The 26,760-nt window shown below is 40.7% G+C and overlaps 1 protein-coding gene and 1 long non-coding RNA gene across 3 annotated transcripts in view; one reads left to right on the plus strand and one right to left on the minus strand.

The window, feature by feature from the left end:
• CERS3 (ceramide synthase 3) overlaps positions 1-26,760 on the minus strand; it is a 178,048-nt gene that overhangs the window by 77,922 nt on the left and 73,366 nt on the right. Inside the window, exons 4-7 of the mRNA XM_055417690.2 lie at positions 21,704-21,822; positions 10,605-10,662; positions 9,864-9,914; positions 1,344-1,436 (exon numbers count right to left, since the gene is read on the minus strand). Of these exons, the coding sequence (XP_055273665.1) occupies positions 1,344-1,436; positions 9,864-9,914; positions 10,605-10,662; positions 21,704-21,822 (321 nt within the window). The remainder of the gene's footprint in view (positions 1-1,343; positions 1,437-9,863; positions 9,915-10,604; positions 10,663-21,703; positions 21,823-26,760) is intronic.
• The window catches only part of LOC129550218 (uncharacterized), a 101,317-nt gene that overhangs the window by 13,359 nt on the left and 61,198 nt on the right, over positions 1-26,760 (plus strand). The gene's annotated exons all lie outside the window — the stretch shown is intronic.

Here is a 26,760-nt window from a genome sequence, read left to right on the forward strand (position 1 = left end):
CTACATATGAGGACATTAAGTTTAGTGAATATAATCAACTAGCTTGAAATGGTAATGAAGACGGGATCTACACTTAGGCAGTGTGACTTCAGAGCCTGTGCTTGACCCAATCCTTAACAGTTTTTTGTCTCTGAAAGTATGTATTTTTAAATATATGATGTATATCTACATTTAATTTTTTGAAAAGTGCTATGAACCTGTAAATAATAAAGAGAAAGCAACTATTGAAAAAAATCAAAGGCTCAAACATGGGAAAAGGATGATTATGGGGTCATCCTACCTGAGTCTCTCTATTAATACTTTCTAAATAATGATTATTTTCAATTCTATCCCTTGAGAAAATGCCTCAATTAAAATTTGATATATTCTTAGCCTAAACTAAGTTAATAATAATTAAACTATAGCGATCAAGTTTTCTGGAAAAGGAAATCATTTCCATCAGATTTTCTACACTATGTTCTTATGGTTTATTCTGTAAGTTTCTTTTTAGATCTTCAGTTGAGCAGCTGACTGTGCCCCTTAGTGGTAGATAATGTACACCATCACTTAAACATCATTTAGTCAAGCCAGCTTGGTTTTACCTCCTTAATACGAATTCCACCTGATTTTATTTATCATACGAATTTTGCTACAAACTGATCTTTTATACAGAGCATAACATACAAAGTACATGCCAAGAGTATTTGCCATTTGGCCTGTACTGCTAGTGGGCATGAGGAAACCTGTGACTGCACCGAGAGTCTAACATGGTTTTCTGCGCCAGCAAACGGGAATCAGCAGCAACCAAACAGTGCCTAAAAATATCTTACTTTGTGACCTCAGAGGATGCATTTAGCATGCCTGTGACTCAGTTTCCCTGGAAATAGAGCAAAGCTAGTAGTGCCCGAAGCAGTATTTCCTAACAAGAATCTTGGACAAATTAAAGCAAAAAAAAAAAAAAGTTTTCAAAGACACTGAATACATCAAAGAAAAAAGTAGTCTGTAATCAACTAAAAGACCCGTTGTAGAATTAAACCTACTAGCACTTTTCTTCTTTGCACTGAAGAACACTACATTCCCAAACCAAGAGAAAGAAACAGACAGCATAAAGTAGAGTCCTTTTCTCATCAAACAAGAGTGGAACTTCAAAGTTAAAGTTTTTATAATATTTCACTACAAATACTGATCAAGTCACCAAAGAATGAGCATATTTGCACTATTCTATGTGCTATAAAAGTAAAAAAACAAAAACCTATCAACTAGAACTAAGAACACAAAAAAATATAAAGATTAGGATTTGGGGAAGGGGGATGAACATTTCTGAAAAAAACTGGATAAAGCAGCTTTGTAAATAAGACGCTTACCTTCCTCTTGATATCAGAGCCAAGGCTAAATAAGAGAGACCAATAAAAGCTCATCTCCAAAATGTAGTACCAGTACTGGGATGGCAGCAAGGGCTGAGGAAAACAAAAGTATCCACTACTTTAACATCACCATATAAACAACTCATTTTAAGGATTAAAAATACTGTTTATACCTATTGGGCTATACAGTCCATGGAATTCTCCAGGCCAGAATGCTGGAGTGGGTAGCCTTTCCCTTATCCAGGGGATCTTCCCAACCCAGGATCAAACCTAATTCTCCCACATTGCAGGGGGAGTCTAAGCAGGATTCTGATACCAGCTGAGCCACTAGGGAAGCTTATATACCACAAATTCCTCTCAAATAATAATGTCTTACATTTCAACTTCTGAAAAGGAATTAGAAACAATATTTTGAGGCATTTTCTTTCTAAAAAGGGAGACAAGAATTCCAAAATCAAGTTAAATGTTTTGTTTAAAATGTAATAAGACTACAACAGGTGTAACTGCATTATTTTAGTTGATTGAGAGTTAAATTAGATTGAAAAGTTGTTTTGCTGGCTCAACAAAATACCTTGTTTTATGTTTATTGAGTACTACTCAAATCTGATGTCCTAACCTCTTTTCTGGTGATAGGCTGGGGACCCAAACTGGCCCATTCTCAGATGGGACAGTAGTAAAATATATACAGTTATTTAGGTAGTCTAAAAAGGTCTCCTAAAAAACAGAATGAAATTCCTACAGCTAGAGTTTTCTTTAAAGTAAGGAGTGGTGTGCTTCTTTTAGATAAGCTGAGACATTATATTACTATGTGTGATGGGATGTAACATTAATGCCCTCAATGAATCTCACCTCATATTCATGTCCTGGTATAGTCACCTCCAACATGACCAGGAATTTGAATTCTGGGCATTGGTCAAGGGGACATAGCAAATATGATGCAATCAGAGACCTCATAAGCACCAAGTAAGAAACCCGAGGCCTTCAACTGTGTGGATCATAACAAACTGCAGAAGCTCTTAAAGAGATGGGAATGCCAGACCATCTTACCTGTCTCCTGAGAAATCTGTATGCAGGTCATGAAGAAACAGTTAGAACCCTGTGTGGAACAACTTATTGGTTCAAGATTTAGAAAGGAGTACAACAGGGATGTCTGTTGTCACCCCATTTGCTTAACCTATATGTTGAGCCCATCATGAGAAATGCCTGGCTGGATGAGTTACAAGCTGGAATTAGGTAGGTGGGAAAAACATCAACAATCTCAGACATGTGGATGATACCACTCTAATGAGGGTGAAGGAGGAGAGTGAAAGAACAGACTTAAAACTAAATATTAAAAAACAAAGATCATGGCATCTGGCCCCATTACTTCATGGCAAATAGAAGGGGAAATGGTGGAAACAGTGACAGATTTCCTCTTCTTGGGCTCTAAAATCACTGAGAATGGTGACTACAGCCATGAAAACAGAAGACAACTGCTTCTTGGCAGGAAAGTTACAAGAAATCTAGACAGTGTGTTGAAAAGCAGAGACATTATTCTTTTGTCAAAAGTCCACATGGTCAATGCTATGGTCTTCCCAGTGGTCATATGTGATTGTGAGAACTTGATCATAGAGAAGACAGAGTGCCAAAGAACTGATGCCTTTGAACTCTAGTGCTAGAGAAGACTCCTGAAAATCCGTTGGACAGCAAGGAGACCAAACCAGTCAATCTTAAGGGACATCAACCCTGAATATTCATTGGAAGGACTGATGCTGAAGCATCCAGTATTTTGGTCATCTGATACAAACAGCCAACTCATTGGAAAAGACCCTGTTGCTGGGAAAGACTGAGGGCAGAAGAAGAGGGTGTCAGAGGATGAGACGGCTGGATGGCATCACCAATGCAATGGACACGAACTTGGGCAAACTTTGGGAGATGGTGAGGGACAGGGAGACCTGGTGTGCTGCAGTCCAAGGGGTCTCAAAACATTGGACACGACTGGGCAACTGAACAACAATAAGAAACCTGAGCTACCCTATTGGAGGCCACAAAGCAGAGAACCAAGATGTCCACTGACAAAAATACAAATTAGGGCACATGTGCTATCCCTTAACCAGCCTGGCAGCTAACTGAAAGTATATAAATGAACTCAGTTAACACCACATGGAAAAGAACTGCTTGGCTGTGCCTAGCCCAAACTGCTAATCCATATCATAAGCAAATAAATCGTTGCTGTTTTAAAGTACTAAGTTTTGGTGATGGTTTACTATGCACCAGCATAAACTGATACAACTGAGAAGTGAAGAGTAAGGCTAATACATTAAATGGAATAGTTTTCTGATCAATTCATTATCCTTGATAAGGCCATAAAAGAAAGAGAACTTCTGCTTTATTCTATGACAAGTCTGTATGAGACTAACCCTCCCAGTGAGAACTACTTTAAAAATATGGAAAAGTACAGAAAATATCTGTTTGAAGGTACCAAGGAACAACCAAAGCATCCTGAAGCATCCCATGGAGCCAAGATTTCAAAGATAAGAAAAATGCATTAAATGGAATCTTTTATTTCTAGTGCATCCTTAATTCAAGAAGTACTACAGACCCTACACAGGATAATTTCAAAGAAAATCACACCTATGTATAGCATAAAGTCTGTGTTTGCTGATTTACAATCACTATAGGGCCCAGAGACTCCATACATTCTATATTCTCTGAGGTATAAACATTCCTTTATCTTAAAAATATAGTGAAGAGAAAATATCTAGATATTCAAACACAATGTTATTTCAAACATAGAAAATGTGCAATTGAAACAAATGAAAGAGAATTTCTAGAAAACAGCAGCTCAGAATTCTAAGCAGAAGTTAAGCAGGACTTTTGCCAATCTCATAATGTGAGGAAGCAAACTGATGTTCAGGGCCAGCCAAGGAAAAGGAGTCCTGGTAAATACTATAACCTTTTATTTAAAACCACTGTAAGAGAATGCCCTAGAAATACAGATGAGCTATAAATATATCTGCCCTTACAAAGACTGGAATTCACATAAAATCACTTCAAAACATATAAAACTTAAGATGATCTGTCTAAACTCTAATTGCTTAAAAGAAGTGAAAATAAGTCCACTCAGGAGGTAGATAATATCATTCCTAAGTATAATTTTTCATATGCAGTGTCTATCATTCAACCAAAAGTTATCAAGCAAAAGGAGACATGGATAAGAAAGAAAACAGGTAATCAAGATATTGGATTTATCAGGCTATAACTTTAAAATGACTTTTAAAATTAACTAGGCTTTTAAGGTTATTTTTAGAAATCAGTGAGAATTTTTAATAGAGAACTGGAATCCATGAAAAAGAATTAAGTGAAAATTTGAGAACTGAAAAATATCATAACCAAAATTGAGAACTCAAAGGATGTGTTTCAGAGCAGATTAGACACTGCTGAAAAATGTACTAGTGATCTGGAGGCTATGAAGTGGAAAATATCCAGAGCTGTGAAGTGTCTGATATTTCACCCTATTTGCAAGTTATCTTGCCACAGTTTCATAAATGCTGGTAGGATATATGAGACTCCTGGGTTAGAGATAAAGGATAGTTTATTGTTCACAGTACTATATTTGCCAGAATAACAATATTTGGGCCAGTTCTCCCATCCAATGCCCATGGCTAAACAAAAGGGTCAGTTTATGCAAAGTTGGGCACAATAAAGGACAGAAATGGTATGGACCTAACAGAAGGAGAAGATATTAAGAAGAGGTGGTAAGAATACACAGAATTATACAAAAAAGGCTTCAAGACCCAGATAACCATGATGATGTGATCACTCACCTAGAGCCAGACATCCTGGAATGCAAAGTCAAGTGGGCCTTAGGAAACATCACTACGAACAAAGCTACTGGAAATGATGGAATTCCAGTTGAACTATTTCAAATCCTAAAAGATGATACTGTGAAAGTGCTGCACTCAATATGCCAGCAAATTTGGAAAACTCTGCAGTTGCCACAGGACTGGAAAAGGTCAGTTTTTATTCCAATGCCAAAGAATGATCCAACTACTGTAAAATTGTACTCTCTCTCACACTAGAAAAGTAATATTCAAAATTCTCTAAGCCAGGCTTCAACCGTACATGAACCAAGAACTTCCAGATATTCAAGCTGCATTTAGAAAGGCAGAGGAACCAGAGATCAAATTGCCAAGATCCACTGGATCATCAAAAAAGCAAGAGAGTTCCAGAAAAACATCCACTTCTGCTTTGTTGACTATGCCAAAGCCTGTGAATGTGTGGATCACAAAAAACTGGAAAATTCTTGAAGAGATGGGAATATCAGACCACCTGATCTGCTTCTTGAGAAACCTGTATGCAGGTCAAGAAGCAATAGTTAGAACTGGACATGGAATAAGACTGGTTCCAAATTGGGAAAGGAGTATATCGTCAAGGCTGTATATTGTCACCCTGCTTATTTTACTTCTATGCAGAGAATATCATGTGAAATGTTGGGCTGGATGAAGTACAGCTGGAATCAAGATTGCCAGGAGAAATATCAATAACCTCAGATATGCAGATGACACCACCCTTATGGCAGAAAGTGAAGAGGAACTCAAAAGTCTCTTGATGAAAGTGAAAGAGGAGAGTGAAAAAGTTGGCTTGAAGCTCAACATTCAGAAAACTAAGATCATGGCATCTGGTCCCATCACTTCATGGCAAATAGATGAAGAAATAGTGGAAACAGTGTCAGACTTTATTTTTTGGAGCTCCAAAATCACTGCAGATGCTGATTGCAGCCATGAAATCAAAAGATGCTTACTCCTTGGAAGGAAAGTTATAACCGACACAGACAGTGTATTAGAAAGCAGAGACACTGCTTTGCCAACAAAGGTCTGTCTAGTCAAGGCTATGGTTTTTCCAGTGGTCATGTATGGATGTGAGAGTTGGACTGTGAAGAAAGCTGATCGTCGAAGAACTGATGCTTTTGAACAGTGGTGTTAGAGAAAACTCTTGAGAGTCCCTTGGACTGCAAGGAGATTCAACCAGTCCATTCTAAAGGAGATCAGTCCTAGGTGTTCATTGGAAGGACTGATTTTGAAGCTGAAACTCCAATACTTTGGCCACCTCATGAGAAGGGTTGACTCACTGGAAAAGACTCTGATGCTGGGAGCGATTGGGGGCAGGAGGAGACGGGGACGACAGAGAATGAGATGGCTGGATGGCATCACCGACTCAATGGACATGAGTTTGAGTGAACTCCGGGAGTTGGTGATGGACAGGGAGGCCTGGCGTGCTGTGATTCATGGGGTCGCAAAGAGTTGGACACGACTGAGCAACTGAACTGAAGGAACACGTGTAACAGTTTAGTTCTGTCAAGGGCAGCAGGGAAAGGTTTTAGGGTGACGGGTTCAAAGAGTCATACTTTTTTATGCAGTTTTTTAAACTATCTGGGGATGTTTTCTATTGAGATGGGTCTTGAGAGACTGTGAACACCCAGAGGGGTTGCCTTTAAACATTCAGCAAACTAAGATTATGGCATACGGTCCAATCATTTCACGGCAAATAAATTGGGAAACAATGGAAACAGTGACAGACTACCTCGGGGGCTCCAAAATCACTGGAGACGGTGACTGCAGCCATGAAATTAAAAGACGCTTGCTCCTTGGAAGAAAAGCTACGATCAACTTCAGTTCAGTTCAGTTCAGTCACCCAGGACTGGTCTCCTTTAGGATGGACTGGTTGGATCTCCTTGCAGTCCAAGGAACTCTCAAGAGTCTTCTCCAACACCACAGTTCAAAAGCATCAAGTCTTCGGGATCAGCTTTCTTCACAGTCCAAGTCTCACATCCATACATGACCACTGGTAAAACCATAGCCTTGACTAGATGGACCTTTGTTGGCAAAGTTATGTCTCTGCTTTTTAATATGCTGTCTAGGTTGGTCATAACTTTCCTTCCAAGGAGTAAACGTCTTTTAATTTCATGGCTGCAATCAGCATCTGCAGCAACCTTGGAGCCCCAAAAAATAAAGTCTGACACTGTTTCCACTGTTTTTCCATCTATCTCCCATGAAATGATGGGACGAGATGCCATGATCTTAGTTTTCTGAATGTTGAGCTTCAAGCCAACCTTTTCACTCTCCTCTTTCACTTTCATCAAGAGGCTTTTGAGTTCCTCTTCACTTTCTGCCATAAGGGTGGTGTCATATGCCTATCTGAAGTTATTGATATTTCTCCCAGCAATCTTGATTCCGGCTGTGCTTCTTTCAGCCCATCATTCCTCATGATGTACTCTGCATATAAGTTAAATAAGCAGGGTGACAATATACAGCCTTGACGTACTCCTTTTCCTATTTGGAACCAGTCTGTTGTTCCATGTCCAGTTCTAATTGTTGCTTTCTGAGCTGCATACAGGTTTCTCAAGAGGCAGGTCAGGTGGTCTGGTATTCCCATCTCTTTCAGAATTTTACACAGTTTGTTGTGATCCACATAATCAACTTAGCATATTAAAAAGCAGAGACATTACTTTGCCAACAAAGGTCCATCTAGTCAAGGCTATGGTTTTTCCTGTGGTCATATATGGATGTGAGAGTTGGACTATAAAGAAAGCTGAGCACCGAAAACTTGATGCTATTGAGCTGTGGTGCTGGAAAAGATTCTTGAGAGTCCCTTGGACTGCAAGGAGATCCAACCAGTCTATCCAAAAGGAAATCAGTCCTGAATATTCATTGGAAGGACTGATGCTGAAGCTGAAGCTCCAATACTTTGGCTACCTGATGTGAAGAACTGACTCACTAGAAAAGTCCCTGGTGCTGGGAAATATGAATGCAGGAGGAGAAGGGGACAACAGAGGATGAGATGGTTGGATGGCAGCACTGACTCGATGGACATGAATCTAAGCTCCGGGAGTTGGTGATGGACACGGAGGCCTGGCATGCTGCAGTCTGTGGGGTCACAAAGAGTCAGACACAACTGAGTAACTGAACTGAACTGACATTTGCACATGCAGTGGGTTTTGTTACCAGAGAGGAACCCTGAAACAGGGAACTTAAATCTTTCATAATGGAGAATAACATGTATATCTATTGTTCCAGAGGAGAGACTGCCTCCATCTTCCAAGCTTGTTCGCCATACAAACATCTTTCAAAAGACAATACAGAACTAAGCCAGCCTGTGTTTCGCTTCATATGACATGCATAAATGCAAGAGATCTGTGGAGAACTGTGTTCCTATAGATTGAAGCAGTGAGGCAGAGGATAGAAAGTATGCGAAAAAGCATGTAAGAGATTTGGGACCTAGTGTAAGAGTCTAGCACATTAGCTCACTTGTAAATTGAAATTCCAGAAAGAGAGGAGAGAGAAAAAAAAACAAAAGCAACAGCTAAGAATTTTTCAAAATGGATTTAGGACATCAAGCTACACATTCAAGAATTACTATTGACAATAAGCAGGATAAATTCAAAGAAGACAACATTTATGCCTATCACAATCATACTGCTGAAAGACAAATACAAAATGTTTAAAACAGAGGAATAAAAAGACATCATCCAAAGAAGCAAAAATAAAATGGACAACTGAATGAAAGAAACTGAGGGGATCCAGAAGACAATGGAATGACGTCTTTAAAGTGCGCAAAGAAAATAACTAGTAACCTAGAATTCTATGCCCAGCAAAACTCCTTTTAAAAAATAGGGTAAAATGATGACATTTCCAGACAAGCAAACCAAAGGGGCTTCTTCAGCCATAAGGATAATAATGCCAGATGAACGTGTGGAAATGCAAGATGCCAAATAATATCAAGGAAAGGGCAAATTGACATTTATAAATAAATTATAGTAGTGACTTGTAGGCTTTTAAATATTTGAAGGAGGAGATAGGTGTAGTCTAATGACCTTTCAGTGACTGGAAAGAGGTAAGAGCATTAATTTGTATCAGACTCTAATAATTGAAGAATGCAAAAGGTAATCTCTGGGAAAACTACTGAAAGAATGTGTGCATGCATGCTAAGTCACTTCAGTCGTGTCTGACTCTTTCAGGCCCTATGGACAATAGTTCGCCAGGGTCCTCTGTCCATGGTAAGAATGGTCCAGGCAAGAATACTGGAGTAGGTTGCCATGCCCTCCTCCAGGGGAATTGTCCTAACCCAGGGATTGAACCCATGTCTCTTATCTCCTTCACTGACAGGCAGGTTCTTTACCACCAGTGCCTGCATAACTGAAAAGCTAATATAAGGGAAGAAACAGAGTAATAATTTTAAAAACTTCACTGTCCTATACAAAAAAGTAATAAGAGAGTACCAAAAAAGGAAATGTATCCAGTGATACAAAAAGAAAATAAATAGTAATATGGTAAATTTAAACTCAAGTACATAATTACATTAACCATAAACAAAGTAAAGGAATGAGACAAGTGATGGGTAAATAATGAACAAGAATGAGTAAGCTCCAGTAGACAAAGCGCCAAAGACTGCATGAAAGTGGACACAGAGCAGGAAGGGACTCAGACCTAACTCAGGGGGCAGGCTGCTGAGGAGGGGAGGGACTGCATCAGGGGGACTTACCTGTCTGGGGTAGCCATTCCAAACTTCCCACAGGTCATATACCCAAGGTTTCTGAAAAAGCAAGGAACCAAGAGAAACTGTTCAGAGTCAAAGGCTGATTTCAGCAGAAACCTAAGCCCTTCCTGATGTCGCTGACAGGGAGGAAACATGCACAGTAAGATACTTGCATCACATTCCTGCTCCCCCAGCAGTATCTCCCTCCTTCCGCAGGTATTTCAACTTGTTCTTATACAATACCTCTGTGACATGCAAGAGTTCTAGTGAGTCTGGGATCGATAATAGTCCTGATTCTCAATGGAAATTATTTATTTCAAACAAGTGCCTCTTTTAATGAAATCGTTTCTGGACCAATTAGATTACTGCTTCTGTAGCAATAAAAAAATCTTGAAATATTCATAGCAATAAAATATCTTAAGAGAAATCTTAAAAGAATCTTTAAAGACATCTCCAAAAGCTAGTTATCTTCTTTTTCTGTTAGCAATTTACTATTAATTTTATACATCACATAATGAGATAATCGTTTAATAATTATTTTATCAGACAATGTAAAGGGATTATGATAAGGAGAGATTTGATTTCTGATGGACAAGTAATGAAAGTCTTCATGAACAAGTGATTAGAGTGAGTAGAGGTTTAAAAGCTGGTTACCTTATTGAAAGTATATCTCAAGGGATTCACAAGCAGGAATTTTTAAAATTAAAGACAAATTACAATCAAAGATATATCAGAAAGAAAACTTACATCATAAAGAAATGCAATTCCAGCAATGGTAATAATTAGGTAAAATGTAAATCGCCAGCTGCCAAAAGAAATAAAAAACTTGTTAAGGTGACTGACACCTGAGGAGAAAAACATTTTACATAACAGTTTGGAAAGAATGCACATTCTGGAGTCAGAAAAATCTAAGTTAATATCCTGATTCTGCCACTTGTTGGATGGCTAAAAGTTCAGGTATGTCACTTAACTCAAGGAGCCTTAATTTCTTCATCCATAACAAAACTTACCTCCAAATGTAAAAATATTGAAGATAACTTATGAAAAATTATGATATAGTACCTGGTATGAACTAAGCAACCAGTGTTAGCTACTGTTATTACTAATATGCCTAGCCTAGTTCCTGACACATGATAAATGATGTTTGATAATCAGTTCAGTTCAGTGCAGTCACTCAGTCGTGTCTGACACTTTGAGACCCCGTGGACTACAACACGCCAGGCCTCCCTGTCCATCAGCAACTCCCGGAGTTTGCACAAACTCATGTCCATTGAGTTGGTGATGCCATCTAACTCTCTCTCCTCTGTCGTCCCTTCTTTTCCTGCCTTCAATCTTTCCCAGCATCAGGGTCTTCTCAAATGAGTCAGTTCTTTGCATCAGGTGGCCAAAGTATTGGAGCTTCAACTTCAACATCAGTCCTTCCAATGAATATTCAGGACTGATCTTTAGGATTGACTGGTTGGTTCTCCTTGCAGTTCAAGGGGACTCTCAAGAGTCTTCTCCAACACCACAGTTCAAAAGCATCAATGCTTCAGCACTCAGCTTTCTTTATAGTCCAACTCTCATATCTATACATGACTACCAGAAAAACCATAGCTTTGACTAGATGGACCTTTGTTGGCAAAGTAATGTCTCTGTTTTTTAATATGCTGTCTAGGTTAGTCATAGTTTTTCTTGCAAGAAGCAAGTGTCTTTTAATTTCATGGCTGTGGACACCATCTGCAGTGATTTTGGAGCCCAAGAATATAAAGTCTCTCACTATTTCCATTGTTTCCCCATCTATTTGCCATGAAGTGATAGGACTGGATGCTATGATCTCAGTTTTTTTGAATGTTGAGTTTTAAGCAAACTTTTTGACTCTCCTCTTTCACTTTCATTAAGAGACTCTTTAGTTCTTTGCTCTCGGCCATAAGGGTGGTATCATATGCATACCTGAAGTTATTGATATTTCACCTGGAAATCTTAATTCCAGTTTGTGCTTCATCCAGCCCGACATTTTGTATGATGTACTCTGAATATAAGTTAAATAAGCAGGGTGACAATATACAGCCTTGACATACTCCTTTCCCAATTTGGAACCAGTTTGTTTTCCATGTCTAACTGTTGCTTCTTGACCTGCATACAGATTTCTCAGGAGGCAGGTCAGGTGTTCTGATAGTCCCGTCTCTTTAAGAATGTTGCACAGTTTGTTGTGATCCACACAGTCAAAGGCTTCGGCATAGTCAATAAAGTAGAAATAGATGTTTTTCTGGAACTCTCTTGCTTTTTGATGATCCAATGGATTTGGCAATTTGATCTCTAGTTCCTCTGCCTTTTCTAAATCCAGCTTGAACATCTGGAAGTTCACGGTTCACATACTGTTGAAGCCTGGCTTAGAGGATTTTGAGCATTACTTTGCTAGAGTGTGAGATGAGTGCAATTGTGCAGTAGTTGGAACATTCTTTGGCATTGCCTTTCTTTGGGATTGGAATGAAAACTGACCTGTTTAATAATACTGTTATCTAATTACTCACTTCATCCAAATTTAATTCCCAGTGAAAAGGTTTCTATGTGGCTAGACTTTAGTCATGTTTCTAAAAAGCACGTTTTAAAAGAATTTTTTTTCTTATGTATGGAGAGGGATTTATATAGATTAAGAGACACTTAAAAGACCAATTATAATGCACAGGTCTTATTTAGATCCTGATTCAAATAAACAAACTACAAAGAAAAGTATAAGACAATCAAGGAAATTTGAATACTGATTGAATATTTGCTGCTATTAAATACATTTTAAAGGTATGACAATATCTAAAATGGGGTTCCCAGGTGGCATACTGGTAAAGAATATGCCTGCCAATGCAGGAGATTCAACAGATGTGGGTTTGACCCCTGGGTCGGGAAGATCAACTGGAGGAAGAAATGGCAATCCGCTCCAGTAGTCTTGCCTGGGAAATCTCATGGATAGAGGAGCCTGGTGGGACATGAGTCGGACATGACTGAGCACACACACTCACACACACAATATCTAAAACAGTTCTTATCACTTAGAGATACATAATAAAATACTTACAAATGAACCACACAATGTCTGATATTTGCTTCAAATGTGATCTTCAATAGTAACTGAAGGAAGGTGATCAAAAGGTACAAACTTCTAGCTATTAATTAAATTGGTACTATGAATGTAATGTGTAACATGATGACTATATTTATACTGCTATATGGTATATTTGAGAGTTGCTAAGAAAATAAGTTCAAAAAGTTTTCATCACAAATAAACTGTTTATTCTTTTTCCTTTATGTATCTATATGAGATGACAGATGTTAACTAAAATGACTGTGGTAATCATTTCACAACATTCGTAAGTTGTCATTATACTGTACACTTTAAATTTACACATGCTATATGTCAAATATATCACAATAAAATCGAAAGAAAAATATTATCCACATACAAAAAGATCTGGTAACAGAGAGAAGTAGATGGGGGCAGAGAGGACACAGGATAGCCTTGAGTTGATAATTATTAAAGTTGGTGATGAATACATATCACACACAGCTTATTAAGCCAGTCTTCCTACTTTTGTATATGTTTGTGAGTATGTGTTTATCTGTGTGTGTGTATGTGTTAGTCACTTAGTCATGTCCAACTGTTTGCAAGTCCATGGACTCTAGTCCACTAGGCTCCTCCATCCATGGGATTCTCCAGGCAGGAATACTGGAGTGCGTTCTCATGCCCTCCTCCAGAGAATCTTCCCAACCCAGGTGACCCAGGTCATCCGCATTGTGGGCAGATTCTTTACCATTAGAACTACCTGGGATGTTTTGAATATGTTTACTACTTTGCTGGGCTGCATGAAACACAAGATGGAATCAAGATTGCTGGGAGAAATATCAATAACCTCAGACATGCAGATGATACCACCCTTATGGCAGAAAGTGAAGAAGAACTAAAGAGCTTCTTGATGAGAGTGAAAGAGGAGAGTGAAAAAGCTGGTTTAAAACTCAGCATTCAAAAAACTAAGATCATGGCATCCAATTCCATCACTTCATGGGAAATAGATGGGGAAACAGTGGAAGCAGTGACTGACTGTATTTTTCTGGGCTCCAAGATTGCTGCTGATGCTGATTGCAGCCACGAAATTAAAAGATGCTTACTCCTTGGAAGGAAAGTTATGACCAACCTAGATAGCATATTAAAAAGCAGAGACATTACTTTGCCAACAAAAGTCCATCTAGTCAAGGCTATGGTTTCTCCAGTGGTCATGTATGGATGTGAGAGTTGGACTGTGAAGAAAGCTGATCCCGAAGAATTGATGCTTTTGAACTGTGGTGTTGGAGAAGACTCTTGAGAGTCCCTTGGACTGCAAGGAGATCCAACCAGTCCATCCTAAAGGAGATCAGTCCTGGGTGTTCATTGGAAGGACTGATGTTGAAGCTGAAACTCCTATACTTTGGCCACCTGATGCGGAGAGCTGACTCATTTGAAAAGACCCTGATGCTGGTAAAGATTGAGGGCAGGAGGAGAAGGGGACGACAGAGGATAAGATGGTTGGATGGCATCACTGACTCAATGGACATGAGTTTGGGTAGACTCCGGGAGTTGGTGATGGACAGGTAGGCCTGGTGTGCTGCAGTTCATGGGGTTGCAAAGTGTCGGACATGACTGAGTGACTGAACTGAACGGAACTACTTTGCAAAATAAGATTTTTTAAAATTAGTACTATTTTTTCTAATGATTGCTGAAACAACAATAATATTAAAAACAACATTTGTTCCTTACATTTGTGTAATGCCTGTAGTGCTTTCCTCAACATACCTGTTAAATAAGAAAGAGGAATATAGGCCTATCTTCACTTTGGAGATGAGAAGCCAGATCTTTTATAAAGGCTAGGCCTAGTCAAAGCTATGATTTTTCCAGTAGTCATGTATAGATGTGAGAGTAGGACTATAAAGAAAGCTGAGTGCCCGAGAATTGATGCTTTTGAACTGTGGTGTTGAAGAAGACTCTTGAGAGTACCTTGGACTGCAAGGAGATCTAACTAGTCCATCCTAAAGGAAATCAGTCCTGAATATTCATTGGAAGGACGATGTTGAAATTGAAACTCCAATACTCTGGCCACCTGATGTGAAGAACCAGTTTATTGGAAAAGACCCTGAAGCTGGGAAAGATTGAAGGCAGAAGGAGAAGGGGATGACAGAGGATGAAATGGTTGGGTGGCATCACCGACACGATGAAATGAGTTTGAGTAGGCTCTGGGAACTGGTGAGGGACAGGGAGGCTTGGTATGATGCAGTCCACGGGAACACAAAGAGTTGGACACGGATGAGCAACTGAACTGAACTGGAGGCCATTCCTCAGTTCACACAGCCAAGCAGTGACACAGTCAAGGCAGTAATGTAGGTCTTTGAACCCTGAACCCAGTAGTGTTTCCAGAAAACTGTCACTGCTTCTAAGTTAACATGATGGTTTTCCTTCATGGCTTGTTTTGATTAGGGGAAAATGTAGGGTTCAATTACTCAGAAAGTTGAACCATAAAGTGAGCCAGCTGAGACTCTTTCCCACTTGTTTCATTTACTGCTGGTTCAGCAAAGCCATGTGCTTAAATGCAGAGAGCATTTCCTTGATCCTTAATTATTCTGGCCAAACAAGAAGTACAAAAATGAGATGATGAGGTCTGCCAGGCCCAAAGGAAGCCATAAGCTTGGTGGCACATCTCATATCATTTGCGTCTCAAACATGTATTGACCTCTTAGTCCTGTTTCAGGAACCATGCTAAGCATACTTGTGTGATGCCATATTTTCTTCTTTACAACAAGCTTATGAAGTAGCTCCTTTTGTGGGTTGTTGCTTGATTCTAACAACAACACTAAAAGGTAGATGAGATGAAGACTAAATAATGCTAAACTTGAGAGAGATCACATAATTCACCCAAGACTGTATAGTAACAATCAGTATTGTTGTTCAGTCACTAAGTCATGTCCGACTCTGTGACTCCATGGACTGTAGCACGCCAGGCTTCCCTGTCCACTATCTCCCAGAGTCTGCCCAAATTCATGTCCATTGAGTCGGTGATACCCTCCAACCATCTCATCCTCTGTCTCTCACTTCTCCTTTTGTCTTCAATCTTTCCCAGCATCAGGGTCTTTTCCAATGAGTCAGCTTGCTGCATCAGATGACCAAAGTATTAGAGCTTCAGCATCAGTCCTTCCAATGAATATTCAGGGTTGATTTCTTTTAGGACTGAATGGTTTGATCTCCTTGCAGTCCAAGGGACTCTCAAGGGTCTTCTCCAGCACCACAATTCGAAAGCATCAATTCTTTGGTGTTCAGTCTTCTTTATGGTCCAATTCTCACATCCATACATGACAGATGGAAAAACCATAGCTTTGACTATACAGATCTTTGTTGGCAAAGTGATGTTGCTGCTTTTTAATACACTGTCTAGGTTTGTCATGGCTTTCTTTGCAAGGAGCAAGCATCTTTTAATTTCAGGGCTTCAGTCACCATCCACAGTGATACCAGAGCCCAAGAAAGTAAAATCTGTCCCAATCAGATGCAAGAGTAAAATCTAAGCTTCACATCCTCCCGGACCAGCCCTATCAGGTCTATTACACTATTCCAGGGGTTCTCACAGTCAGGGATCTCTGACATCAAACACTTTCACAATGATAATGAAATGTTATTTGTCTTATTTCGTACTCTCATTTCCTCTCAAGTGTCCAGTGGCATTTCCCAGAGGCTAAATGTCCTGTGATGGTATCATTGCTCTGATAGCTGATGACACATGTGCTTGTGGAGTCTTATATTTTAATTTCCATTTCTAGTACAGTAGACTTCAATAGGTAAAACTCACAAAAGCAGATGCTCTTTGGGGTCTGTAATAGTTTTTAAGAGAACAAAGGGGTCCTGAAACCAAAAAGCTTGGGAGCTGCTATGCTTCACTAATTGTGAAGCAACTGACTAATTGTGCTTCACTAATTTTCCTTGCTTCAGATGAACCTAAGGCAGCAAAATGTCCTTTTTTTCCAGGAATGGCTGAGACAAACATGATTGTGAGGGGGGAAAAAACCTCTCAGAAAAAAACAAATTGACTGGTTAGACACAGATGGCAAAGTTGAAAGATGAAGGCTGCTAAGTGCGATCAGGGAGGAGCTGGACAGCGGGAACTCAGGCGACATGAGACAGGACAGACATGTTTCTCCACAGTGGTGGGGCAGGATGGAGCAGGCGGTGGACCTGCCCAGTGGCCAGCTGGGCAAGTGATGGTCCACCCAGCAGCAGAAGACTGCCTCCCACCAGCACGAGACACACCAGGTACTTGTATGTGTGCATGCTTAGTCATGTTGGACTCCTTGCGACCTCATGGACTATAGCCTGCCAGGCTCCTTTATTCATTAAACTATCTAGGCAAGAATATTAGAGCAGGTTGCTATTCCTTCTCCAGGGGATCTTCCCACCCCAAGGGCTGAACCTGTGTCTCTTATGTCTCCTGCATTGGCAGGCAGATTCTTTACCACTGAGCCACTGGGAAGGCCCACTTGGAAATTGCTTGGTGTTTTAATTAAATTTCTCATTGCTAAATGGAAATACTTATTTTAAAAAGAAAAGTGATCAGTTAATATGGAATCTGATTTAAAAATGAAGGATTCACTATGGATTAAAATCCTGAATACTGTAAAACAGGGCTTAAGGGTCACCCTTACAGAAAGTAATCAAGGAAACAATACACTGAACTTAAGGTGTTCAGAGCTTAACCATCCTGGTATTGTGGAGAAGTGCTGGCCTGTTGGAGAGTAATTTGTAAGAGTTCTATGAGAAACCAAGGGAACATTTCAGAAAAGATGGGCTCGATAAAGGACAGAAATGGTATGGACCTAACAGAAGCAGAAGATATTAAGAAGAGGTGGCAAGAATACGCAGAAGAACTATACAAAAAAGATCTTCATGACCAAGATAATCATGATGGTGTGATCACTCACCTAGAGTCAGACATCCTGGAATGTGAAGTCAAGTGGGCCTTAGAAAGCATCACTACGAACAAAGCTAGTGGAGGTGATGGAATTTCAGTTGAGCTGTTTCAAATCCTGAAAGATGATGCTGTGAAAGTGCTGCACTCAATATGCCAGCAAATTTGGAAAACTCAGCAGTGGCCTCAGGACTAGAAAAGGTCAGTCTTCATTCCAATCCCAAAGAAAGGTAATGCCAAAGAATGCTCAAACTAACACACATTGGCACTCATCTCACATGCTAGTAAAGTCAGGCTCAAAATTCTCCAAGCCAGGCTTTAGCAATACGTGAACCATGAACTTCCAGATGTTCAAACTGGTTTTAGAAAAGGCAGAGGAACCAGAGATCAAATTGCCAACACCCACTGGATCATGGAGAAAGCAAGTGAGTTCCAGAAAAACATGTATTTCTGCTTTATTGACTATGCCAAAGCCTTTTGACTGTGTGGATCACAATAAACTGTGGAAAATTCTGAAAGAGATGGGAATACCAGACTACTTGACCTGCCTCTTGAGAAACCTATATGCAGGTCAGGAAGCAACAGTTAGAACTGGACATGGAACAACAGACTGGTTCCAAATAGGAAAAGGAGTACGTGAAGGCTGTATATTGTCACCCTGCTTATTTAACTTCTATGCAGAGTACATCATGAGGAACACTGGGCTGGAAGAAGCACAGCTGGAATCAAGATTGCCAGGAGAAATATCAAGAACCTCAGATATGCAGATGACACCACCCTTATGGCAGAAAGTGAAGAAGAACTAAAGAGTCTCCTGATGAAAGTACAAGAGGAGAGTGAAAAAGTTGGCTTAAAGCTCAACATTCAGAAAACAAAGATCATGGCATCTGGTCCCACCACTTCATGGGAAATAGATGGGGAAACAGTGGAAACGGTGTCAGATTTTATTTTGGGAGGCTCCAAAATCACTGCAGATGGTGATGGCAGCCATGAGATTAAAAGATGCTTACTCCTTGGAAGGAAAGTTATGACCAACCTAGATGGCATATTAAAAAGCAGAGACATTACTTTGCCAACCAAGATCCGTCTAGTCAATGCTATGGTTTTTCCAGTGGTCATGTATGGATGTGAGACTTGGACTGTGAAAAAAGCTGATCCCGAAGAATTGATGCTTTTGAACTGTGGTGCTGGAGAAGACTCTTGAGAGCCCCTTGAGTGCAAGGAGATCCAACCAGTCCATTCTAAAGGAGATCAGTCCTGGTGTTCATTGGAAGGACTGATGCTAAAGCTGAAACTCCAATGCTTTGGCCACCTCATGCGAAGAGTTGACTCATTGGAAAAGACTCTGATGCTGGGAGGGATTGGGCGCAGGAGGAGAAGGGGACGACAGAGAATGAGATGGCTGGATGGCATCACCGACTCAATGGACATGAGTTTGAGTGAACTCCAGGAGTTGGTGATGGACAGGGAGGCCTGGCGTCCTGTGATTCACCGGGTTGCAAAGAGTCAGACACAACTGAGTGACTGAACCGAACTGAACTGAACTGATGTTGGGGAATAAGTTTCCTGAGATTTCCAAAATGCCTGGGGCTGGGTATGTCCTGCCATGTTTCCTGTAGCACATCTCATAGCTGAGGGAATAAAGTGCAGTCCCTACACAATTAAAGAGCTTGACAGATTGCCCCCAATAGCAGGCGACCTTGAGCAAGTACAGAAACTAGATAATGTGCAGTTTCTCATTTCTCAAACAAGGCCAGCCCCACTTTCCCTGACTGCCCCACACTGTGAGAGGCAGGGAGGATCAAACTAAGATTATTTATAAACTGTAAGGCACTATGATTTATAAGAAATTACCATACTCCTTCACTGGAGTATGATTCAGCTCTGAGGTAGAGACTTAGTCACTGCTTGGGACTTTATTTAAGATAAGAGTCATTTGCTAGAGAGGATAAATGATAACAGAAAAACAGAAAGATGTAACATGAAACCAGTTCCACTTTATAGTGTTTTGTAGTGATTGTCAAGAGAGATTCACCTGGGTCAAGGTGACATAGTGGCAACACAATATTAACTAATATCACAAGGGCTAAAACTCAGAGATAAACAGTTAGAAAACAAACCAAGTCATACACCTTCAGCTACTGTGGGAAAGACAAAAGAAGCCCATGATGAGAAAAAAAAAAGTTTATCTCAAAGACACCGTGAAGAATTGATCTGTGCCTCTAAATATACATCACCAGTCTCACAGTTGGATGACTGTACTCAGGAATGTATAGGTAGTTAAAGAAAGTCATTAAAGTTTAGCCTTTCACAGGCTTGATTTCTTTGAGAGTCTTATACCAAATCCCTATCTATTTCACCATCAAAACAAATATATCTGGTGAAACTCATTAGGCAACCTGAGGACCTTAAGAAATAGGCAAAAGAGAACTGCCATATGACCCAGCAATCACACTCCTGGGCATACACACCGAGGAAACCAGAATTGAAAGAGACACATGTACTCCAATGTTCATTGCAGCACTGTTTATAATAGTGAGGACATGGAAGCAACCTAGATGTCCATCTGTAGACGAATAGATAAGAAAGCTTTGGTACATATACACAATGGAGTATTACTCAGCCATTAAAAAGAATACATTTGAATCAGTTCTAATGAGGTGGATGAAACTGGAGCCTATTATACAGAGTGAAGTAAGCCAGAAAGAAAAACACCAATACAGTATACTAACACATATATATGGAATTTAGAAAGATGGTAACCTTAAGCCTGTTTATGAGACACCAAAAGAAACACAGGTGTATAGGACAATCTTTGGAACTCTGTGGGAGAGGGCGAGGGTGGGATGATTTGGGAGAATGGCATTGAAACATGTATATTATCATATGTGAAACGAATCACCAGTCCAGGTTCAACGCATGATACAGGATGCATGGGGCTGGTGCATGGGGATGACCCAGAGGGAGGATAAGGGGAGGAGGGAGGTGGGAGGGGGATTCAGGAGGGGGAACACATGTCCACCCAGGGCGGATTCATGTCAATGTATGGCAAAACCAACCAATATAATATTGTAATTAGCCTCCAATAAGAAAAAAAAAGAAATAGGCCAAATGAAGGAATGCTATTGGTGTGTAGAATGTGGCAACCCAACTAACATTTATTGGTCTGGATGTAAAGAAGAAGAACGAAGTAATAGCAATGACCTAGACCCTTTTTGTGGCACAGGTGTCAGTTTTTGACACCAAGGGAGCAACCTAAAGTACTATAATACTCTGAAGAAGAGGAAACAGCAGCATTTTAATAAAGCCAAAAATAAGCGTGATACTGCCACACTGCCCTCGGAATGTGTCTGCAGTAGCTGGCTACGCAAACACTCTGTGTGGTGCCAGTCCATCCAGCCCCCCGCTACACCAGTGGGGACACCCAGAGGAACTGGTCGTGCAGTCCACAAGCAGGAGTAGGGTGCGGAGACAGAAAGAAGTCCTCTTAGCCAGCACTGAGAGAAGAGGACAGCGCCCTCTCAGACCTTCTCTGCCCTTAGAATAGGACAGAACAACTATAATGTGATTGGAAACAGGCAATAGCTGGTGAGCTAGGGCCAAGTGCTACCCTCGAAAAGATAAACACCAGTTAAGACATTTTTATGAGTTTTCTGGACTTCAAGATAAGTACATAATATCTCATTTAACTGAGACAGTTCATATCTTACCTTGTTTAATAAAGAAGGAAAGTGAAGCACAAGAGGTGGATGAGTGGCTAGTATCAAACTCTTGATTGGTAAGTGATAGAGCAGGCTCAAACCCTTCTTCTGCTGCAACCTCAGGATTCTTTCTGAGATGACTGTTCTGCTCCATACAAAATGGTACCATTTCAAAAGCTTTAACTATCCTTACCAAGCTTCCTGGAATTTCTTCATCCTGCAAGGCCTATCTTGACTCTGCCGACTCCTAAACCATCTTTCAACCTGGCGCTCTGTCAAGTTACACTTCTTTGCCAGTCCATAAATATCAGTCTGAAAGGGGATGAAACAAATGAGTGAGTCCTTAAGAGCAGAGTAGGCTGGCAGGCAAACAAAAGACAGTGAGACTGAGTTAAAAGCATTTGTGCACTGGAGATGAGAGAGATTTGCATTAATCCTTGGGCCAGTGCATTTACCCCTTTTGTTCATGGAATCACACACACCCATCCCAAAACAGAGAGAATATTAATTCCCAGAAAACTCAGTTGCTAAGAAAGACCAATTCTCCATAAGTTGGTAGCAACCCATACATTCAAGGTCGATACATGGCTCACTTCTTCAGCCAATTTTATTTAGGGCCTCGTAGGCACCCCACTCCAGTACTCTTGCCTGGAGAATCCCACAGACATAAGAGCCTGGTGGGCTGCCGTCTGTGGAGTCGCACCGAGTCGGACACAACTGAAGCGACTTAGCAGCAGCAGCAGGTTCCACGTAGAGTAGTTTAAGATGTCAATCAAACCCAATCTCTGTATTTTTTCCTGTGAGAAAAATGGGACTCCAAGAGTTTTAACAGCTTGTCCAAGACCTAAAACTAGTAGCAAAGTGAGGATATGAACTTAGGCTCCTGCCCTTTCTGTTATTTCATACAATGTTTCTAACAGATCCAAAACTTTCACATTTAATCATATGCACAGCCTAATTTGGAGAAGGAAATGGCAACCCACTCCAGTATTCTTGCCTGGAGATACCATGGACAGATGAGCCTGGCTGGCTACAGTCTACAGGGTTGCACAGAGTCAGACATGACTTAACGACTAAACAACAACAGCATATTTTAAACCAACCTTAAATAATTCCAATTGTAAAAAATAAGGATTTCAGATTATAATAATGATGACTGCTTCCCTTCTGGAAGGCAGAAGTTGAGGTTATGGTTTATAATTGAAAACAATGTGGATGACAGATTTGCTCAAAGATCACAAATGTGAAGTTCTCCCAGGGCCAAACAAGAACCACCCAAAATGACCGACAGAAGAAGCTCTGCTTCCTGGTGGTATTTTAAGCTGTGTTCTTTCAACAGGGGCATGTTTTACATGCTAAACCTACAGTACCTTCCACTTCCACACGGAAATAAGCTCTGTAATATTTTTGAGACACCAGTCTTCTCGATCTTTCATTTTGCAACGCTGAGTACGAGAAATATTTCAGTTTACTCTTAACTTAATGCATGTTCAGTCGCTTCAGTCGTGTCTGACTCTTTGCAACCCTGTGGACTATAGCCCACCAGGCTCCTCTGCCCATGGCATTCTCCAGGCAAGAACACTGGAGTGGCTGCCATTCCCTTCTCCAGGGGATCTTCCCGACCCAGAGATAACTGCAAGCTTATTACTTAATCTGAAGAGAAAGAAAGCAAAACAAAACATAGACAAGACATATTATACTGTTTCCCTGTAAACTCTCATCTCTAATACTATTATTTTATAGGCCAAGGTTTCACCTCCTGTTCTATGTTGTTTTGGTTTGTTTTTGTGTTTTTGATGGCCCTAAATTGGCAGCTATTCATTGGTGAGTATTTCCTGCACGTATTGTGCTTGGCACTGAAGATCTAAATGAACAAGATCAGTATTTACCAGGCCTCCCCTTCATGAGGTAAAGTCTGTCTGGTAAGGAAGTCAGAAAATGCAATAAAGAATTCTAACAAATTATGATGAGCGCTGAAACAGGGGAAGGTCAGGGTACCATGGGACCTAACTTAATGTAGGCAATTCCTGGAAGTTACACTTATGCTACACCCTGAAAGATGTCCCAAGAAGGAGAAGATGAAGAAGGGAAGTGTCCTGGCAGCATGTGAAGTCATCTGGGGATGAGAGCACAGGGGAGCTGGGAGTACTCAAGGGACAGAAAGAGGTCTTGCAAGGTAGAAACATACAGACAGGTGAGGAGGAAAGATGTGGCCAGGGCCACAGCAAGGAGGGCCTTGCCTGGAATTTATCTGTAGGTTACAGAATGTTTGCACTTTGAAGGCTTCCTCTTGCAGTGTGTAAAGTATGAAGCACCAGTATTGAGCGGAGGTGGAGACAGTGTTTACTTTGCCTTGTTATTTTTGACCTCTCTCAGCGATGTCCCCACAGCAAGGATCTCGCACTCCAGATGGGACAAGTTTGGAGGTCTGGATACACTCTCCCAGGCAGCACCAAACTTGTCACAGCCCTATCGCAGGAGGAGAGAACACAGCAGGTTTTCAGGCAACAGAATGCAGTAGGAATGGCAGGGAACTAAAAACAGAAGATCGAGTTCTGCTATTTCCTAGCTCTGCAGCCTTGAGCTGTGTGCTCTGACCCACTGTGGGAAATGGGGCACTGATGATGAGTGGTTGCCTCCTATCTCGTGGGAGTAACTTAGGATCTCGAGGCTCTATCTAATCATCTATCATGTGCTACATCAATGCTAGAGATTATGGCTGAGCCCACAAAGGAGACCACAGACTGAAAATCATTTCAAAAAAATATTCCTCTACTCCTAAAATAACTTGTAAGCATGAATAGATTCCCCCAAACAGAAAATATTGCTTGCTCCATAGCAGAACATATTCTGAAATGCAGCAGCACTACATTCTGTACTTTCTGAGACTGAAGGGCTTCGGGTCCAGCTTGACTGTTTTAAAAGTTTTATTCATCCGATCATTCACAAATGTTTACTGAGCCTCTACTCACTAGTGGAAGTCAGTATTCTAGGCACTGGAGATTCAGCAATGAGCAAAGTCCCTGTTCTCACAGTAGAATTTTCCCAGATCTAAGAACAATACAATTTTACTACCTCATCATTTCTACAGATACCTGATGAATAAATGTATCTAGAAGATGGTGATCAAACATGATTTGAAGCATTTTTTCCTGATTTGGAGCACAGATGAATCTGATTCAAAATCTTGACAACACTGGCCTCATATATCTACAATATTATTGGGAAAGAAGTCCTCTTGCAAACAGATGTCTTTTGTAGTATTTTGTTATTAATATATGAAAAACACATTTATTGAACACCGACTAGGTACAGAAAGTTGTGTAAGATATTATGGGAATATAAACAAGCAAATTTAGAAAACAACTAATATTCCCTTGGGATAATTAATGTTGGGAAGATATATTTGAGAACATTCCTGTAAAAGTCTACATAATAGGTATAGCCTATGAATAATAGGAGCTGACCTTGACTGTATGCCAGGCAGTATCCTAAGTACTCAATTCAATCCCTGAATTGAGAGTCCTATGAGGTAACTGCTGTTAACACACTCAGTTCACAGAGGGGGACACTGAGGCAGAGGGGTTAGTCTGCTCACCTTCACACACAATCTGTTCTCACAATTAGTGTTTTTAGCCTGAACACTACAGAAAATGTGTCTGTGGAAGGGAAAGGCTCTCAGGCAGAATCTAGAAGAGAAGCAGTGTGGCCTGAAATGGAGTCATGAGGCCTGGCTACATGATGCAAAAACCAACTCTCTGGGACCATGGAAGAGCCACTCAACCTCTTTGTCTATCACATGTCTCACCCATAAAATAAACTGGACTAGAGAGCTAGACCGGAGAAGGCAATGGCAAGCCACTCCAGTGCTGTTGCCTAGAAAATCCCATGGACAGAGGAGCCTGGTAGGCTGCAGTCCGTGGGGTCGCTATGGGTCGGACACGACTGAGCGACTTCACTTTCACTTTTCACTTTCACACATTGGAGAAGGAAATGGCAGCTCACTCCAGCATTCTTGCCTGGAGAATCCTGGGGACGGGGGAGCCTGGTGGGCTTCTGTCTATGGGGTCACACAGAGTCGGACACAACTGAAGTGACTTAGCAGCAGCAGCAGTAGCAGCAGAGAGCTAGACAGCCTTTGGCTCTAAAAATGTTTGAATCCATGGTTGAGACAAGCTAGCAACCTGGAATGCCCCTATGAACCCTTCTCCAAATATGGACCACAATACCTGGCTGATGTCAGTCTTATGGCACCACGCTTTCTTGAGATTACCTTTCAGAACTACACATTCTTTGTTCTGCAACAGTTCTCATTGCGCTCTTGCGAAGGAAAAAGGCTAGTTAATAAGTTCTGCTGTTCTTTCATTTTACCAACAGCAGGAAAAATGATCTGTTGACCAGAGCTATTGGTATGTTATCATGATTCTCTACCAGTTAACATGATTCTCTCTCTGAATTTCATCTTGAAATTGTCATTGAGATACACACAGAGAGAGGCATACAGATATATAAACAGTGGACACAGCTGCACATACACAGTCATAAAGAAGTGTGTGAAACAGAACAAAACTCTCAGTGGCAGTTCACATGTATAGCTTTTTCAGTTCAGTTCAGTTCAGTCGCTCAGTCGTGTCCGACTCTCCGCGACCCCATGAATCACAGCACGCCAGGCCTCCCTGTCCATCACCAACTCCCAGAGTACACTCAAACTCATGTCCACAGAGTCGGTGATGCCATCCAGCCATCTCATTCTCTGTCGTCCCCTTCTCCTCCCGCCCCCAACCTTTCCCAGCATCAGAGTCTTTTCCAGTGAGTCAACTCGTCGCATGAGGTGGCCAAAGTATAGCTTTTTGGACCTCATCAATACCATGTTATATCCTCTGTGCTAACCAGCATAGAATTGATACTGTGTATCTGAAATGTTTTTGTTTTTGTGGTGCAGTCTGTAGCAGCTGAAGAAGAATCCTCTGTGTGTCCTCAGCTGCCTTAATAAAGTCAGATGTTACGTACCCGTATTACCACTGCAGTGCCCTGTGATTACAGACTTGGAATACTTTGTTAGAGGTGATACTCACCCATCCCTTGAACCAGCACAATTTTTTTTAGTCTTCCCAGCAACTTGTCTTACCTCAGCTATAAATTAAGCAAAAATGCTGTCTATATGACATCGGCCAAGTTAATGTGTGGAAGTATTGTGGTATCATTTTGTTTCCACACCTGAAATCACTATTAAGTCATCTACTTTGCCTT

Source organism: Moschus berezovskii, chromosome 21 (assembly GCF_049115385.1).
Source record: "Moschus berezovskii isolate FMDL1 chromosome 21, NW_MosBer_1.0, whole genome shotgun sequence".
Taxonomy (NCBI): Eukaryota; Metazoa; Chordata; class Mammalia; order Artiodactyla; family Moschidae; genus Moschus; species Moschus berezovskii.